Source organism: Mya arenaria, chromosome 11 (genome assembly GCF_026914265.1).
Source record: "Mya arenaria isolate MELC-2E11 chromosome 11, ASM2691426v1".
In the NCBI taxonomy this organism is placed as follows: Eukaryota; Metazoa; Mollusca; class Bivalvia; order Myida; family Myidae; genus Mya; species Mya arenaria.
Window position 1 is genome coordinate 37,888,301 of NC_069132.1, and position 18,789 is coordinate 37,907,089.

At 34.7% G+C, this 18,789-nt stretch overlaps 3 protein-coding genes across 4 annotated transcripts; 1 reads left to right on the forward strand and 2 right to left on the reverse strand.

Moving 5' to 3' along the window:
* Nucleotides 1-281: 281 nt before the first annotated feature.
* LOC128209584 (uncharacterized) lies at nt 282-5,337 on the reverse strand. 2 transcript variants are annotated; one of them, XM_052913669.1, is made up of 4 exons: nt 5,177-5,337; nt 4,711-4,825; nt 1,546-1,727; nt 282-1,374 (listed from the first exon to the last, which is right to left on the reverse strand). In XM_052913669.1, exons 1-4 carry the CDS (start codon nt 5,250-5,252, stop codon nt 1,295-1,297), a joined length of 453 nt encoding a protein of 150 aa, XP_052769629.1. In that variant the 5' UTR covers nt 5,253-5,337; the 3' UTR covers nt 282-1,294. The 2 variants fall into 2 exon arrangements, with proteins under 2 accessions (XP_052769629.1, XP_052769628.1); XM_052913668.1 differs by having other exon boundaries at nt 282-1,379.
* Nucleotides 5,338-8,809: 3,472 nt separating this feature from the next.
* On the reverse strand, nt 8,810-11,209 carry LOC128207219 (uncharacterized). Its single transcript, XM_052910026.1, has 4 exons — nt 11,096-11,209; nt 10,660-10,771; nt 9,301-9,452; nt 8,810-9,096 (listed from the first exon to the last, which is right to left on the reverse strand). Exons 1-4 carry the CDS (start codon nt 11,148-11,150, stop codon nt 8,990-8,992), a joined length of 426 nt encoding a protein of 141 aa, XP_052765986.1. The 5' UTR covers nt 11,151-11,209; the 3' UTR covers nt 8,810-8,989.
* A 2,130-nt stretch (nt 11,210-13,339) lies between these two features.
* On the forward strand, nt 13,340-15,677 carry LOC128207516 (uncharacterized). Its single transcript, XM_052910466.1, has 3 exons — nt 13,340-13,505; nt 14,440-14,481; nt 15,176-15,677. The coding sequence occupies exons 1-3, from the start codon at nt 13,400-13,402 to the stop codon at nt 15,472-15,474; spliced, it is 447 nt and encodes a 148-aa protein (XP_052766426.1). The 5' UTR covers nt 13,340-13,399; the 3' UTR covers nt 15,475-15,677.
* Nucleotides 15,678-18,789: the final 3,112 nt, after the last annotated feature.

The window sequence follows — 18,789 nt, forward strand, 5'->3', positions numbered from 1 at the left end:
GCATCTTTCAAAATATCTCTTCCTACTTTTGATAGGACTAACCTTAACTTCCTGAATGATTGAGAACACAATATACCATTATTAAAACTTTGTACACGGGAATGTTGCAACTTCACGTAAACAGTAAATATAAACATACAACGCCCCTATGATTTACAATAAACATCATTTATTCGCATATAGATAAAGCCTCTGTAACCGAGCGGTTCAAGTACTTGTTTGTATTATAATGACAAGCGGACCGGGGGGGTGCCAGCCCCCCCCCCTCTTAAATTGTCCATGTTAATTTTTAATTTCAATTAAGGAGAAAACCTTTCAAGGGGGAGTACCCCAAAACCCCCTATTAACACATTAACAATATACATTTCCGTTCTGAGAAAGGGGATCAATTCAAAAGGTTACACCCTAAGTAACGCCCCTCTTACGTGGAATCCTGGACCGCCACTGATAGTATTAACATGCAGTTCGAACAACTTTAAATTAACTTTTTGATTTCCTGCATCTCCCTATATATCTAGTGTTCCGATCGAATTGCGCGCAAAGTTCATAGCTAAAAAGCCTTAAATTGATTGTCTCTCGGTAAACGTTAGCAAGTTTTGGTATGGAATAGCATCGACAAGACATTATGATTAAACGAAGCAGAACGTTGATTTATTGACAAGAGTATGGGATGATATTGTAAAACTTAACACTTAAGAAGCTCAGAGTACTCATCCGATCATGCTTAGTAGTAAAACATCGCAAAATTTAGAGGACTGTATATAATTGGAACATAAATATTGTATAGTTTGAATAAAAACGCGTCTTTTTGCCATGATAAATTACTGCTTTCTATATATTTTATACAATATGCTGTGGTCTAAAGAGACGTGAAAACATATGCGGGTGATAACTATCAAAGATAAGCGAGGCGCGCAATATCATACATGGTAACTAAGGTCGACAAATCAGTTTTATTGGTCATAATTACCATCACGACCCCTACTTATATTTTTGTATAAAAGCACACTAACGTTTATTTAATAGTTAATATTTGAAAGACTGATTTTAAGTAAATGCAGTTGAACATGGTCTTAAAAACCGATCGACGTACGTAAATTCATTGTTGCCTGTTGAGTTTTTGTCACACGGAGTAACGTACTGACTTCTGTTTAAACTACAATAATAAAACAGTAAGCGATTTGGAATGCTTTAAGAGTACTCAAAGTTTGTTTTCTAATAGGCTATGCCCTTTTCATAAGGCGGTGAGTCCTGCGTTCCATGGTTGTTGACAGCGGTAGTTCCAGGGGCCATATTATCGGTTTGAAGGGGCGGCTGAGCTGGGTTTGGCTGCTGACCGTATGGTGCCTGTCCCGTATGTACCCCTTGTGTCATCTGGTGTGAAAAACATAACTTTATTATGTCTTCGCCAATACAAACTTCCTTTAAAAATACCTTACTAAGGTGAAGAGATCATTGGTCGATAAACTGAACAATTATTCTTCATCCGGCATCTATGAAAATACGTATATTGACAAACACTGTTATTTTCAAATTAGGCCATACTCATGACATAAGGGCCGCTAGCTGCCGAAGTGACGATTTGTCCTTGCGTCCTACGTGAGTTCCGCATGCAGCAGACACAGCAGAGGATGACACTGACAACAATGACCACCAGAACCACACAGCCAACCACAATGGCGACGATAGCTCCAACAGCAAGAACACGAGTGACGGCCTCGGAACTACTGTAAATCGACACAATCAAAATTAAATATATACCATGATTATGTTTATTGAAAAGGTTCATGCACAATTCAACCTATTTTTTGGTTTATTTGCAGAACGGATTGTTTTATGAACGGAGGCAATACAGTGCTTTCATTTGCATAATTCTAAAGATTGTAACATTTAACTATAGACCTGTAGAAATCCGTTTCAAGAAATAATGTTTTTCGTTTCACACATGTGATAACGTGATACCGATAATGGATTATCGCAAAGCTGCTTAACGAATACGAACATCAGCACAATCCAAATGAATGGCCGTCTTAATGGCAACATTGACGCAAGCCAAATTTTAAATTGATATATGCAAGATCATCAATAAATGAAACGTATTATTAGTTTTACTCTAAATGACACACTCCTTGTTGCAGTAATGAGTGATACCGGTAGCCGATTTTTACACGTGTATCGAAAGCTAACATCGGTGAATCACTCAAGGATGTCAAGTTTTGTTAAAAAATATTTTTTCCCACTGTTGTTTAAAGATTAAAAAAGTTTCAGGTTATTGGCTATCGTCATTCAAGGAACGATTCTGAAGGAACTTTTTCTGCGCTTGATCGACCCTAGCTCGAAATGAATGTGAAAAAACATTCAATATTAATAAAAACTATTTTAATTGTGTGCATGTAAATGCAAACATCGCAAAAGGGTTTTTAATTTTCGTTTTTCTAGTATTTTTTTTTATTTTAAAGGAGATGTAGCAAATGCCATTTGCAGCTGATTTGATATTTCACAACTATAACATTTTCAGACATGTTTTGAGCAAATTTAGTCCTGTGCTGTTCCAAATTTTATCAGTATGCATTTATTTTTTTCAAGTCGGGTCAAAAATGACAAAACATATTAAGCCTGATTAGAGGATTTTGACCATGCTTTTTGGTTGATAATTGCCCCAGTGAAAACAAGTTACTCTCAGGCTGAAGCATTCGAGCAGTTGGTTTTCTTACTGTGGAAATAATCAACCAAAAGCCATGGTTAACATTGCATTATTTTATGTATGCATTTGTTTTAAGTACCAGTAGACACCAAACGTATGACATGTCCGTGACAGGGTGTCTTATATTCACAGATTGAATTCTTACGACTGTTTGACAACCTTTTAGTCAATGGTAGTCTCATTTGATCCATAGTCAAGACTATCAACGACAAATAAAAAGGACTGAACACTCTTCACGATTGAGTAAGATTGTCGTGCGACATAAAAAATAAACTGAACTTTCAAATTTGCAGAGGTAAGAGACATTATAGCTTAGTTTGACTGAAGCCATTGTCGTTATATACAACCTACGTTTTGTCGTACTAATTTAGCAAGACTACGACAGCAGGAACAGAGGTAGATCTAGGAGGTGTGGATTTGAAAGGTAGCGTCAAAATAAAAAAAGAAGATATGTATTGAATGACTGTTGTGGGAAAATAGGTCTAGGCTGTGAGACTGTGAGATTTACGGTCGCAGGATTAACACACGATAGTCGCAAATGGGACCTACAATGGTGGAACATGTCATATGACATTCGTAGGTCTAACGAAGGACCATTGTAGGAATTTCCTACGATTCTGTAGGCCTCAGATGTCCAAATATATTATAAAAATCGTAGGTCTATCAAAACGTCTTAGAACATGCAACAATAAACATACGAAATAAACCTGATGTCGAAAATCTATGAGGTGGCTGAATAGCGTTTGAACAACCGAGTCCTTGACACACTCACGACTGTCCAACGAATCTTCCCAGTGTTCTATCTAAGACATGTTGCATTCTTGTTGTACGATGCATCAGGGGTCTTAATGATTTTTTTCATATGTTTCGCTGTTTAACTACATATTGGACTCAGTGATTTCATAGTCAAAACAACCCTTTTGACGTTTTAATAATACGAAAAGAGCCAAAGTTGGTAAATTCGTAGAAAAATGTCCTACGATCACAAACGCGTTCACACCGATAAATTCACATACAGTTGAACACAGTTTTCAGGAAGGTGTAAACAATCATTTTTACCTTTAAACTGCTGAGCTACACATAAGACTGCTGAGGTAACCTTGACCTTTGATCAACTGACCCCCCCCCCCCCAAAAAAAAAAAAAAAAAAAAAAAAAAACGTTTTATAGGAATAGGTTAAACTATGCTAAAGTAATGTGTTTTTGCTTTGGAAAAGATGATGAAACTCATTTTATCATAATTGTGATAACAGGACCAAAATAAGTTAGTTTTCAGAATGTTCGTGTTCTTAAATGTTAAAACAAAAATTATCTGAAATTTTCCTTTCACTTTCAGAATATATACTGTGATGCATTATAGCTGTATGTTATCCTCTTTGATATATGATTTTGGAAAATATTATTTCAAATCCACTTCAACATAATTTTAAAACGTTTATAATATGTACATAAAATCGATATTAGTCATAGAGAAAATAAAACCCGATTTTTTTTTGCTTTTAAACGAATATTTTCACACAAGTAGAACCTTTGAAATACAATTTAGGCTTTATATTGTAACAGTTATTGTGTAAGAACAAAAGGCTGATTTTGGATTGAACCTACGATCGTCAATTTACTAGCGGAGTGCCAAACCAACTAAGTTTACTTGTCAACTTCTTAGTCTAAATGCAAACTACAATGCAACTTCTTAATCTAAATGCAAACTACAATGGTTCAATCACACCGTGTCGTTCAAATCATCAAATTATTCATTGTGGTAAACGCATGTAACTCGTGACGTCTTTTTTAATTTTATTCCAGCGAATATTTAATTGCTAAAGTACATAGTAACATTGTTAACCACACTGTTTTAGTCTTAGTGCAAACTGAAAAGTACATACATTTTACATTGTCGTTAAAATCATCGATTTCTACAACGACGTAAATTACTAGCTTTTGTGATTGGTACGTTACCTTAAGCCTTATTAACCTTAGTGATGATAGATAAAAGTAAATTGTTCAAACCTGTCACAACATTTGTCATAGCCTGGATTTCCGTAGTCAGTACAACAGCCATCAAAACAGTATTCCACCGAAGCGCCACGATATATGTACGTGCGACAATAAGCACTCGCGCTCACTACCAACAATCAGAATATGAAATGAGCTGGGATATAAATGGCAAAAACCTAAACAGCAAATTAAAGAAGATTGATCTATTACTTCTCTCGTTTTTTGTTAAATCCGGTTCGGACTAATATTTAGCTTACCATGTCTGCTTTCTTATACAAATATATTTGAAAGGATAATAAAGCTTTAATATCTAACAAGCAATAAACATATCATCGCAATAATCCAACTTTTACATGTTCAACAGAAATTTAAAATTTTAACTATGAGGTAACATTAAATTGCAAATTAGTCTACTAATGAACGGATATAAACTTAGTATTCACAGCAATTATTTGCATACAAATAAGCAATTGCTTACCAAAAGGAACTATAAACGCCAGCATCAAAATATTGAAAATGTCCGCCATCTTGTTTACCGACAATATAGTTTGCATTAACACACGGCTATACGGGTACAAGTAATCTAATTTTCATGTAGTGGCTGAGACAAGCGACCCACGATATTAATCTAGGAATGAGCAAAGTGTTTTCAGCAAGGGTATCTTCCATGGATGGCTAGCTTCACGTATACAGCAATTTCGGTCATAAAAAAATTACAATATAATACGTTTACTTTTTTGACGATCTTTGAAGCATGTGACTGCAAATCATGACATTCAATAGTGCACATCTCGCTCAAAATAAAGTATAAAATGGTCGGTTTGTTGCAAGTTACGGTTCTATTATCAATTTATTATTAAAAAAGGAAACATGATTACGGAGAGTGTTTTTCCAGAACGCTCTAGAATTATGTTTATATATTAAATTGGCTGTTTAACGAATACTTTTAAGTTTTTGTTTTTACTCGAGCGTAAACATCTTGACAGAGTTGCACTTTTAATTTCTGTCAATGGATGATTCAACAAAACTGTTGTAGTTTGGATCAAGCAGAATTTTTGTTTCACCTCAGTTGACTTTAACTTGAACTATTCATATACGTGCAGTACAGGGTTTAAAAGATGTAAAACATCTTTGTCCAAATTTACTGTTCTTTCCCCTACCGAATAACAATGGTATTAACACCAGGATCAGTTAATATCATTCAAATAATAATTTCACACAATTGTTTTTGACACTTTCTCGTGGTTGTTCTGGACATTACGTTGTATTTCGGTAAAAGATGACGGGAAAATGTTGCCACATTGGCAAGGACTGACTTTACTGTGACCTCAGATGAGGTCGGAACGAAAAACGTCCACAAAACGAGGGATTTCCAGACAAAAAAAAAGAACATCGTTAGGAAAATCAAAAGGCATCTGATGGCTGGATGTATGAACTTAAACGTTCGCTTTCAATTAAATATGGAAAATATGGAGGTTGTCCGGTTAGCGCAGTGGTTAGCGCACTCGCTTCTCACCAAGGCGACCCGGTCGGGTTCGATTCCCGGCCTGGGCGCATGTGAGTTTGGTTAGTGGTCACCAAGCCGGACAAGTGGGTTTTCTCCGGGGTCTCCGGTTTCCCCCACAACACAAGACCACACTCTCGCGCAACATCGTGCCAACGAGAGTGATTAATATAAGTTGTTATAGCTTGTTTCACAATCGTTGTAAAATTAAATAAAGTTTAAACTAATTAAATATGGAAAATTTATCTTTTATCATCGACATGTTTACATCTTTTTAGGCAGATATAAAGAGGAGTCTTGTTAATTTTCGGTTGAAATCTAATTTATTTCATCGATTGATCAAGGACAAGTGAATTACATTTTGATCTTACATTTCACTTTTTTTTTCTTATATAGTTGAATTCATTAAATTATCAAAAAGAACATTGTTTGCAACCCACATATTACTGGTACAAGTTCATGTATGAAAGGATCTTTGAATTACATTTAAGACACTGACAGGTGTCCAGTGAAGTCCTTCGTAAAATATTTAAGGCGGGTCAAAAATCATCCAGGTTCAAAGAGCCGATTGAGAAGTATTTCTATAATAATGCCAGACTAAGACACGACAGGTATGATTGTCATTATAAAATATGTGGATTTCTTACATTCCTGATACCAATTGATATGTCATAGCCCATGTGTTTCATCTGACTTGATTTTTGTGGTGTCATTTCATGTTTCTGGTTTGTGATTGTTTGTTTTTGTATTCTATGCCTTTGGCGTTCACCCTGTGTCATTAAATGCGGTTTATGTTTAAACTTCGACTACTGACCTATTTCTGTAGGTTTTCATATAACTATTGATATTTTTCTTCATTTTTATCTTCCTTCAAATATGTTGATTATAAATAAGATCATATATCTGATGGTGGCAATATCATTATGCGGGATATGAATTTCTTTTCATAACAAAGTATCAATTTCGCAAGTATTTTTAGCTATCTTTTCAGACTGGGAAACCTTAAGGCAACAATTAGTGAAAAGCGGGGAAGTCGCAGAAATATACAAATCACTGCTGTCGTGCTAAGAGTCAAGGGTAAGGCCCATATTCTGACAGGAAATATTATAAATGTCACCGGCCATACGAATGAAACATCCTTGAAAACAAACCGAGGAAAACAAACTAGAACTTCAACTATGAAACTTATGTCCGAAAAATTATAAAATAATATTCAAAAAAATATTTTCTTTGTGATGGTTGGATGTTGATTATTCGTCTCTGTTAGTTATATTTTTTATTTTTGCACTTTTTCTCTTTGCATTTTGAAGTTTTGTATTAAACTTGACCAATGTTCTTACTTGTTTTACTGAATTGTTGAAAAGTTCCATTCGGTCCTCTATCTACTAGACAATTATGCAATATAAAACTGTCTTTAAAACAATACAACCAGCTAAGATAGTTTTCATTTGAAATCTTATAAACTGTTTTCGCTATGATAGTTATTAGTGGGATGTATTATGGATACATTTTGCAACATTTTGCATTTTTTCTCTGATAAGGTGTTTTAAAGGGACTACACAACAAATGGTCCAAAAATCGACAAATACAGTATTTCCTCATATCAAGCGTATAATTATCAATACAAGCTATACTGAGGCCAATCATACAGGAATAAAAAAAAGTTTGTCGCTGTTTCAGCTTACACGTTTAAACATAGTTCATAGTTGTTTTCCAGCTTATAGTGTGTGTTTATTAAGTACAGATACATATACCGACCCTATTTTTTAATTTACTGGAATTTACGTGGTAGTCAAACCACAATAATTTGGAATTGGAAAATAATGCAAAAAATGAAAAATAGATGTGTCATAAGCGATGTCGTACATAAGTTAGTAAGATTTAATGAGTTGTACACAACGATATCAATTTTATGTAAGATTTTGATTTTATTTTCTTGCAATGGTATCATCTGGTGTCTAGTCTCCTTAATGTTTTCTATACGACTTTATATCATACAATGTTTAAAATGTACCATGTTATTTATTAACTGGACTTCCTTTTTAATAATAAACAGCTGTTGTAATTCAGTTTCGGTCGATAGTATAAGATACGGGGCTAGTAGGTGAACCGATATGGGATATACGGGACATAGGGTACCATATCGGCTAGGCCCTCGGTCGATATAGCTTCACTAGGTCGATAAATCACCATATGTACCGAAACTAAGTGCAATTATTATAAAGGATATGCAGTAACAAAACTGTGTTTCATCTTAAGCTTGCATAAATGACAAACCCCGTTTCGGCCTTAATTGTTAATTCTATCATCAAAATAACATAAATTCGATAACATTTGTACATGTATGATATTTAGTTCTGTTATTGTTTGTTTTTTAAATCCACAGATTATTTCTTGACCCTCGTATGTTATTTTAGATTGTGTTTCCAAAGGGCTATCCTTTCTATTATTATTTTTTGTAAGATTCAAGTAAGTCATAATAACATGATGTGTTTTCGTTACGAAAGTTATATTTTGTAATGAATATGTAATGTTTCGAAATGAATGAATGACTTTTGACGCAAACATTTGAGCAATCTAAGTTTAAGTTAGTTTTGCTCGTTTGTTCTACTACCACGTCACTCTAGAAAGTGTTTATTCGTTATAAGATTTAAACATAAGAGTCATTTGCGACCGTGAACAAGTTGTTAAGCATATTGTTTATTATAGAAAAACAATTATACAAAATTGTAGGTTATTACATATGTTTTTCAAGGTGTTGTTCAACGTATGTGCACACTTCAAATGTCAATATTTTCCAACTGGCGTGGTGTTGCTTGTAAACGTCATTTGAACCTGACCATCCGGGCCGTCGTAGACGTTCGTTACGTTAGGAACCCCATAGAGGGTCTGACCTGAAATAATAGATAAATTGGCATAATAAATATTCCTACGTGGACTCTTGATATGGAATTAGCATAATGATTTAGAAAGTTAAATTGCCCAATTTAACTCATTGATATGAAACTTATTCCGTATCTTAAGCCTTTCTGTTGGAAATGACTTTACCAGTAAATATAATTGGCATTAACAATTTTCAAATAATGGGCTAACATTACCTGTCACCACCGTTGCAGTATTTCCCTGGATCACATGACCGCTAACAATTGGTTGTTTTCTACAGCAGCAGCAAACGACAACGATAGTCACCACTATTCCAGTAACCAACGCAATTGACCCAATCACAGCACCAACAATGACCCCAATATTTCTATAAACAGAACATCAAGGGATTCGTGATAGACCCGAAATGCCGTAGACAAATGCAGTATATAAAACTTTTAACGTCCCATTGTTATGAAATTTATCATGGATACTCAATTATCATTTATACAAAAAGTGAACAGTACGTTGTTGTCAAATCAATATAGTATATTATAAATGAACAAGCTATTATAAGTACGTAACGAAGAAGAATTAATCATTTGCCAATGTAAATATATCAACATGAGATGGTTGTTTCTTTATTCTTTCCAAGGGGGTCTCCAATAATTTGGGAATAAAACTATGTCGAAGAGAAGAGTAGGCTGTGACGTTGTGTGTCTCTGGTATAGTTTTTTAAGCTGTAATCAGTGTGCCTCAAAACACAGTAGTTTGATGAGAATGAACTCCTGCTTTGGTGTCATATGATTTGGCAAAAAAGTGATATATAACCTTAACACATTATTGTTTTCTGCAGATTTATTAAAGGTGTCACTCCTACCGACGATCCAGCATAAAATAGTTATGAAATACTGCAATTTAAAAGTGACAGAACGTATAGAAATGCAAAAATATCTTAAAGTAAAACAACTTAAATCGATACTTTGATCAAAAGGTTTTGAATACAAAAAATCGAAGAAAAGTACCCAACCAAAAAGTAGCAACAACAATAGGCAGCTTACATACACACTACCCTCTTATCTTTTAAACACAATTAGAGCATCACTTAAACATGCGTCTAGATAAAGACATTTGTTAAAGTTTTCGTATGTATGCCCAACAGTTCTCTACACAGCGGCCCGGTTCACTGATCAACATTATGAACAGGGAAACGGAATTACTCCTGACCGGAAGTACATTCCCTTCGGTTGACTGCCGTCCAATTTATTGGATTATTCTATGCTAAATTGTTGGTTAAATGACACTAAATGCTTTACAAGTCAAATGCCACCAAGGCAGGCTTTCATTCCCATCCAACTACTGTGCTTCTAATCAGGGTCTTTCTTGTTCTGAGGCTAATTCTTGAAGATTGCAGTGTATTATTTGGATTAATCACATTTGATATATTGTTAATTTACAAAGTATAACCAAATTGTTCAGATCACCAGATCGTTCAATTGACATCTGCGAAAAATAAATGCAATTCCACAATGGTTTTACTGATTTTTCAAAATAACTCAGAATTCACAAATGGAAGCAATTGAGTATGTACATACGTGTCTTCGCAGCAAACACCAGATAATGTGTCAGTTGAATAGTCCCCACAACAGCCCCATTCACACACTTTCAGGTCTCCTTTAACCCAGCACAAATCGCCTCCAAAGCAAGCTGTAATCGTAAAATACAAGAAACATTACTCAGAAATACACCAAATTAAACACAATGGTTTACCCCTTATCTCCTTCCAGTAAATTCATTTACGTTTTTTTTTTCCCTTCTGACAATGTGAGCCTTTCATTTAGTCAATGTTCTCCTATGAGGATATGTAAATCTCGTTCAGTCTGTTTTCTTCTGACGGTTTGTGTCATTTGTTAAGTGTCTGTTTTCACTCACATATGTACATTTGTACAAAAAAACTACGACTTTGATATAACCATTGACTTAGAAAACATAAGGAATCTATGTCAGAAAACAAAAACAAAAACTCCATACTTGTACTGAATAAGGCGATCACAAAAATAACTGTAATTCCTCTTAATCCCTTCATAATTGTCAGCGCTATTTCAAAATATCGCACATTTTGGTTTTATCAGTTGTGATAAACATTTTAAAACAAACGAAAGATAAAATGAACAAACAATGACGTAGGCTACAGTCAGTGACTCTATACATTTATTAAGAGCACATCATTATCACTGTCGCTTTAATGTTCAGTCAATTTAATTAATTAATTTAAATATAGCTTTAAGTGATTCAGTCATGTCGGACTAACCCAAATCACAAAACTATAATAAAAACAATCGAAAGAGAGAAAACTCAAAATATAAACATAACTTTTAAAAACTAAACTAACGAAAATCGTAAAAAGTCTGAAACTGTTTAACAATATGTATTTGTCAGATATATAAGCTGACTAGGAAACTTGTATAGATCTATACATATATGTATGGACATCACGGAGCTATACTTATGTCACGTTTATGTTGAAATCATTTCTTTTCATAATGATTTTTGGTTTCATGTTACATGAAACAAACAATATGGCAATAGAAAATTATTTAATCTTTAAAATGTTCAAGCTTATTTTTTTGTTTAACCCAAAATGCAGTTGTAATTAATTAACACGTTAGAGATTAAACGTACAATGGGAACGGAAGAAATTTAGCCAATGTTGTACGTCGTGATGTTTTTTATTGCTGAAATAAATCAGGAAAAGAAACAGCAACAATAGTGTAGTGTGTATTTTTTGCAAAAGCGCACACTTATTTTCGTAAAATGAAACTGCCTTTAGCATGGAAGATGGTATAAATCTTAACACGTTTTATAATGCAGGAATATTTAAGATATAGCAAATGAACACTTTCTAGATCGTTCATTTTGAATTAAATCAACAAATGTTTCGCATGCAACCACATACTTTCACATTGGGAAGTTTGTAAACATGTGATTCCTATCATGGAAGTAAAATCCGATAAGGCAGACAGACGAATGTCGCATGCGCATTTTGTTAATGGCCAACCAATAATCGATTAGTTGAATGTGATTGAAAATAACTACTTACCAATATAAACGAAAGTTATTGTTTTCGTATGCATACAAATAAACAAAACATAAAAGGTGTAAGTTTCTGAAGTAGTACAGACTGATGTGTTTCTCACCGAATCTCACTTCATGTTTTTTCGTAAAAACTTATATCATGAAAAATTGAGGAATCCTTGCGTTGGTATCGGTTTGCCGTTCTAGGAAAAGGATTTAACCAGTCTTGTTCAAATATTTGATGTTCGCTTCGTCTAGAAAGAATTGATCGTAAAACTTAAGATTGATTGTCATCTGCACATTTGAGATTAATATAAATACAGCAGTACGTGAGTGGTGAGTTAAGATCATATATTATTATCTTATCGCTGTAAATATATACAGTTTTTTGCAAAAGCGTGGTTGAATATCGAAGTTACAGATTATTTTCAGTATAATATCGTTATGAATTTTTAAATTTGTTACATGAGTGTTTTCATTTCAGGATTTGGCAGAATGTATCGTAACTATTTAAGGCTGCAAGGTTTGTTCTTGCAAATTTGTACGAAGGTTCTGAGACATGCCTTGGATTATTTTGCGAAGAAAGAATGTGGAGGCGCTTTAAAAGATTTCAGTTTTGAATGGTTTATTGATAACAAGTTAGGCACATTGAAAGATTTGCAGCATCGAAATATTATGACTAAACCTCAAGTGGAAGCGTTTAAACGAGGACAAAATCATGAATGGGATATATCTCTTTTAGCAGTAGTACTTCTAAAAATGGTTAAAATGGAGGATCATGAAATAGCTGCCGTTGACAATATTCGGACAGAAAGAAACAAGATTCAACATTTTAATAATGTTGAGGTTGACGATGATAACTATGAATCTATCTGGAAAGCAGTTTCTAATTCATTAAGAATGTTGGCCTCAGTGGCAGGACCCGATTTCAGAACAGAAATCGAGAAAGACTTGAAAACAGCAGCGCAGCTTAATGCACCCGGAGAACCCTGGCCCCAATTTCTCGAAACTTCTTAAGCTTAACAGGCTTAAGCTGCTTATTTCAATAAGCCAAAATACATACTTCTAGTGATTTTTTATAAATGAAAAATGGCTCATTGTTGTAATCGTAACGATAATTCCTATCTAGAATATCAAAACTTTTAAAGGAGTATATAAAACGCAATATATTGGAAGACAATAATAGTGGGTTTAGCTTAATCCTGTTATAAGGGACGACTTAAGAAGTTTCGAGAAATTGGGGCCTGGATAACAGTAATTATGGAACTGTTAAAAGAATCGAAAATGAACCCAGAAGTTCTGCAAAGATTGGATGCAATCGATATGAATTTGCAATCTCTGAGAGAACAACGTATTTCCGAGTCAGGTTAGATTACATTTATCAAACTTTACTCTAAGTGTTAATATATAAGTATGCTTTAAACAGCCTTCAAATTTTCCATACAAAATGCAATCATTCCACAGAGCTTTCTACAATACCAATGTCAGTGGAAAAGGTAAAACATTTAAAACGTTATAGTATTTCATTTTCAGGTAGTGAAGAGCTTTAATCGTGTTAAGAATGCTTTACTGCTAAACATTTATAGAAACAATAATATTTAGAGATTTGTTAAATATCTCTTGGCATTATTCCATCGTGGCTGTTATGTCTTTTTTGAAGATGAATTTAAAAAAGCAACAGTTCATTGTGGGATAGTCTTGATGTTAAAAATGTCAAGACTATCCCACAATGAACTGTTGCTTTTTTAAATTCATCTTCAAAAAAGACATTTATTCAATAAACGCTGACCAATATTCACTTCATTGTTTCGAAAATGCATATGTCTCTCTTAAAATAAAATATATAGCCACACACCCGCAAGCCATTTATTAAAAGAATGTGACACCTGAAACCATTCCTTATCTCTTATACGTTTAGGTAAGATTTATGTTAGATCTCAGTATGTATAAAGATAGCGATGGTATATTATTCTGTATGCATAAAAATGAATTGTTAATACGTGGAAACCATTATGCCCTATTTCATAAAGAGGAAACTCGGATGAGACAGCAACATCGTTGTTGCGTTAATTTCAATCATGTATTATGATGTATTATCGGCCGCGTACTAGCTTGCAGTGACATATTTAGGCTTGTTTTGAGGAAAACCTGTAACTAGTCCCTATAATACATGGAATTTATCGTATAACATTTCAATTTACTACTGTAACAATTAAACTGTTAAGCCAAAGTGAATACTTGAAACAGTATTATTTTTTATTGTGTTTCATTGTTTGAATGACCTTTCTCTATATTTGAAGGTAGCTCAGCGCCAAAAAACCAATGCGATACTCGCATAGAAAGTAAGTATACAATTTAAGAAATTATTGGTTAAGTTTTTAAAGAATATCGAACTATGTGAAGATATGCAGTACTGAACAGAAAGTAAAGTTATAAATACTTTCGAAAAACCTGCTTGTTTATGCAAATTTAAAAACTACAACTCGCATTACAGTGTTTTGGCGTTCGACCAATTCTTCAAACAGTTATTTACAATGTTGGGTTTCAAATAATAGCACATTACATATGCATACAGATATATCGAGTCATTCACCATTGGATGATGATTTTGAAGCGCTACTAACTGATCTTGTCGACTTATATTTCTTTTTGCAAACTTCAATACTTTTATTCGAATTAAAAAAACTGTTACATTATTCATTTCGAATTTCGCTATTTTAACAACGACTTAGGATACAATTACTAGTTACTAGGAAATGGTGTGCATGAACATCGTTCACCATGAACACGCGTTTCGCCTGCTTGTATAATTATTATTTCCGCTGCAACCGCGAGAAAGTAAAATTCATGTTTAACACAGGCCTACGCAAACCCTCGTGACGTAGATCGCAATTTTTCTACCCCTTCGCATTAACTTGACGTTTATACTAAAAATAGTCTCCACATAATGGTACAAATACAAGTAAGGTTTAACTACCCTATTACGTCAATAACTATCAAGAAATGCAACCGATTCTACATTATATTTCATTTCAGAAAACAGAAGCATATTTATAGAAACGTTGATGAAGAAGCCCACATTCAAAATAAGGCGGCCTTTACTAGAGCGATCAGAAACATTTTTGACGAACCAAAAAGTAGTCGTATTAACTGGACATAAAGAGGAACTTGTGATGTCTGTTCTTAAATACATTGTCATGGGTTACCAAAAAGAAAACAAGAATGTTGCACTGTTGAATAATACAAGCGATTGGAAATCTGTTTCCCTAGAAAACACGGGCTTGATCATTTTTGAAAAACATCGCAGGACCTTGGACAAAGAAAGAATCAACTGAAAGACACATGCTTGATAAATGGACTTATATGTTTGACGAAATACATGCACGTGCAAAGGGCACTTCGATGTCAGTTGCAATAGTGTTGAAGAAAAGCCATTTAAATGAGATTAAATCCTTGTGTGATCACGAAATTCTTCAGAATGTGGTCGAAATTGGAGCACGAGACGCTGCACCCGATCAAACGCTGATACAATCAATAATTTCACCCGCAGGCATAACGTTTAATCGAAACTATATCCAAATGTCATTGTTTAAGAATGTGTTGATGTTCATTTATGTAGGCGTTGCTATCGAAATATACGTCACATAATAACACTTCAACTTACACTTTTACCTGTTATAGTCACATTTGCGTTCATTATAGTTCACATGAAGCTTGTTTAAATGCGATTCAAAAGTTTTCCGATTTTCCAAGCTATTAACATAACCTCAAAACGCCACGTCTTCTTTCCAGGAACCGATCCTGACAGTATCATCAAGTAAGTATAGTTCCTTAGTTGTTTCAATTCAAAGTGAAGCATTCTTCCTGTAACAAATTCCGTTTAAACTGTTTTATACTTCTTAAAAACCTCAACAATTTTGTACATTTTAATAAATATTATTAAGTTATTTTTTTCTTTTAGGGAGAAAGATCAACGTCAAACGAACCTGGAGATGGACACAGACGTCATAAATGAACCCACGAATCTTTGCAAACTTGATACAAGCAATACGACATCACATACTTACATTTCTTGCATTTTAGTATCAACTGCTCATTATAGTCATAGATGTGTGGAACTGCTCCATCAAAAAGTTTAGTACCGAGCAACACAAACTGCATTCGAAAATATATAATAAACTGCAAAACAAAGAATTGGGAAGATCCTTGGACTGTAGCTGAATTGCCAAATACACAACAATTTGCCGTGACGTTTCCAAAAGACAAGAACATTAGGAGGTTTCACTTAACAAAAGAGTACGGATTCCCTGTCTTGAGAAATTATCAAAAATACACAATCCCAACAGAAGCAGATTGTCGTGGCATCTGCAGCTTAGGAGATTGCTTGGTAGTTTCCTTTGGAACAGTGGGGGACTGTCGAGAGCATTGGATGATCCAAATCATAAAGCTTACAGGGCAAGTCTACAAAACAATCGACCATAAAGGCGGGGAACCTCTTTTCAATAATCCTAAGTACTTGGAAATAAGCCCAGGAAAGAATCTCATCCACGTAAGTGACGAACGCAAAAACAAGATAATCACGATTAATTTTGAGGGAATGGTTTCGTCTGAAATCGACATTCAACGTCCAGGTTGTGTCGTTTCCGACCCTTGGACAGATGATTTATATATTTGCTCCAAGGCCAGAAACAACCTGTTTCAAGCATCGTGTGAAACAGACCAATGTTTTGAACTCAAATCACATCATATTGAAGCAGAACCAGTTGCCTTGGCATTTGACAGATATAATCAGTGCCTCCGTGTCGCCTTTCGTGGCTCGCCAGATGTACTGAAATATCCGATAAATATTTAAATGTCAAAGAAGAAACATTGGCACTCCCAATAAGACAATATATAAATGAGACTAATGTTAATAAAACTGCTTTATGACGCAAAAGAACGTTTGACGTTGTTAGACGCTACAATTAATATCAAATAAACATGCATGATATTTCGTTGACCCTATTTCTAGTATCGGCGGTTGTATAATTACATACCTTAACCTTTTTCTGAAGTTTACTATACGTTAAAGTACGTAATAGAATGTGCATGTTTTACTACTGTTTTCCTGCAATTTTTTATCTTCACCGTCGCACTGTAGAGTCAAACGCCTCATGCAGTTAGGCTATTTCGCGATTATATTCAACAATTGAGCTGTTGAGCCCTGCGCCTCGTAAAGCTAGGCCATTGCTCAGCCATCTTAACCAATGGCGCTGAAAAGTCACACGTCTCGTGCGGTTATGCCACTGCGCAACCATCTTCACAAATAACACTGTAGCATCACACGTCTCGTACGGTTATGCCATATCGCAACCATATTCACGAATGGCACTGTAGCTTCACACGTCTCGTACGGTTCTGCCATGTCGCAACCATCTTCACCAATTGCACTGTAGCATCACACGTCTCGTACGGTTATGCCATGTCGCAACCATCTTCATCAATGGCACTGTAGCATCACACGTCTCGTACGGTTATGCCATGTCGCAACCATCTTCACGAATGGCACTATAGTATCACACGTCTCGTAGGGTTATGCCAGTCGCAACCATCTTCACCAATGGCACTGTAGCATCACACGTCTCAAACGGTTATGCCATGTCACAACCATCTTCATCAATGGCACTGTAGCATCACACGTCTCGTAGGGTTATGCCATGTCGCAACCATCTTCACCAATGGCATTGTAACATCACACGTCTCGTACAGTTATGCCATATCACAACCATCTTTCCAATCGCGTTGTAGCTTCACAAATCTGCTTTTGCTTTTAACAAAAACATCGCTAATTTCCTGATAAAATCTAGCTATCTTTGTTGGCACTTATAATACATTAAGGATCAGGTCTCAATCGAAAACAGATCTGTCTGACTGTATTAACGAACGCTATTATGTACGTCAAATATAAGTGACGATTCATTGGCAGATACAGAAACACCGAATCATGCATTTATATTTAGTAGGTTTTGTCAGTGAGGTTGCATTCGACTCTTATTTCTCTCTCCATGAGTATATTCATATTACATTTCTACCTTCATGATTGTACTCCTATTACATTCTACCTTCATGAGTATATTCCTATTACATTCTACTTTCTTGATTGTACTCCTATTACATTCTACCTTCATGATTGTATTCCTATTACATTTCTACCCCCTTGATTGTATTCCTATTACATCTCTACCTTCATGATTGTACTCCTATTACATTTCTACCTTCATTATTGTATCCGTTTTACACTTCTACCTTCTTGATTGTATTCCTATTACGTTTCTACATTCTTGATTGTATCCCTATTACATTTCTACCTTCGTAATTGAACTCTTATAACATTTCTACTTTCATGATTGTATCCCTTTTACACTTCTACTTTCATGATTGTATCCCTTTAACATTTTTACGTTCATGATTGTATTCCTATTACATTTCTAAGTTCATGATTGTATCCCTTTTACATTTCTACCGTCATAATTGTACTCCTATTACATTTCTACCTTCATGATTGTATCCCTTTTACATTTCTACCTTCATGATTGTACCCCTTTAACATTTCTACGTTCATGATTGTACCCCTTTAACATTTCTACGTTCATGATTGTACCCCTTTAACA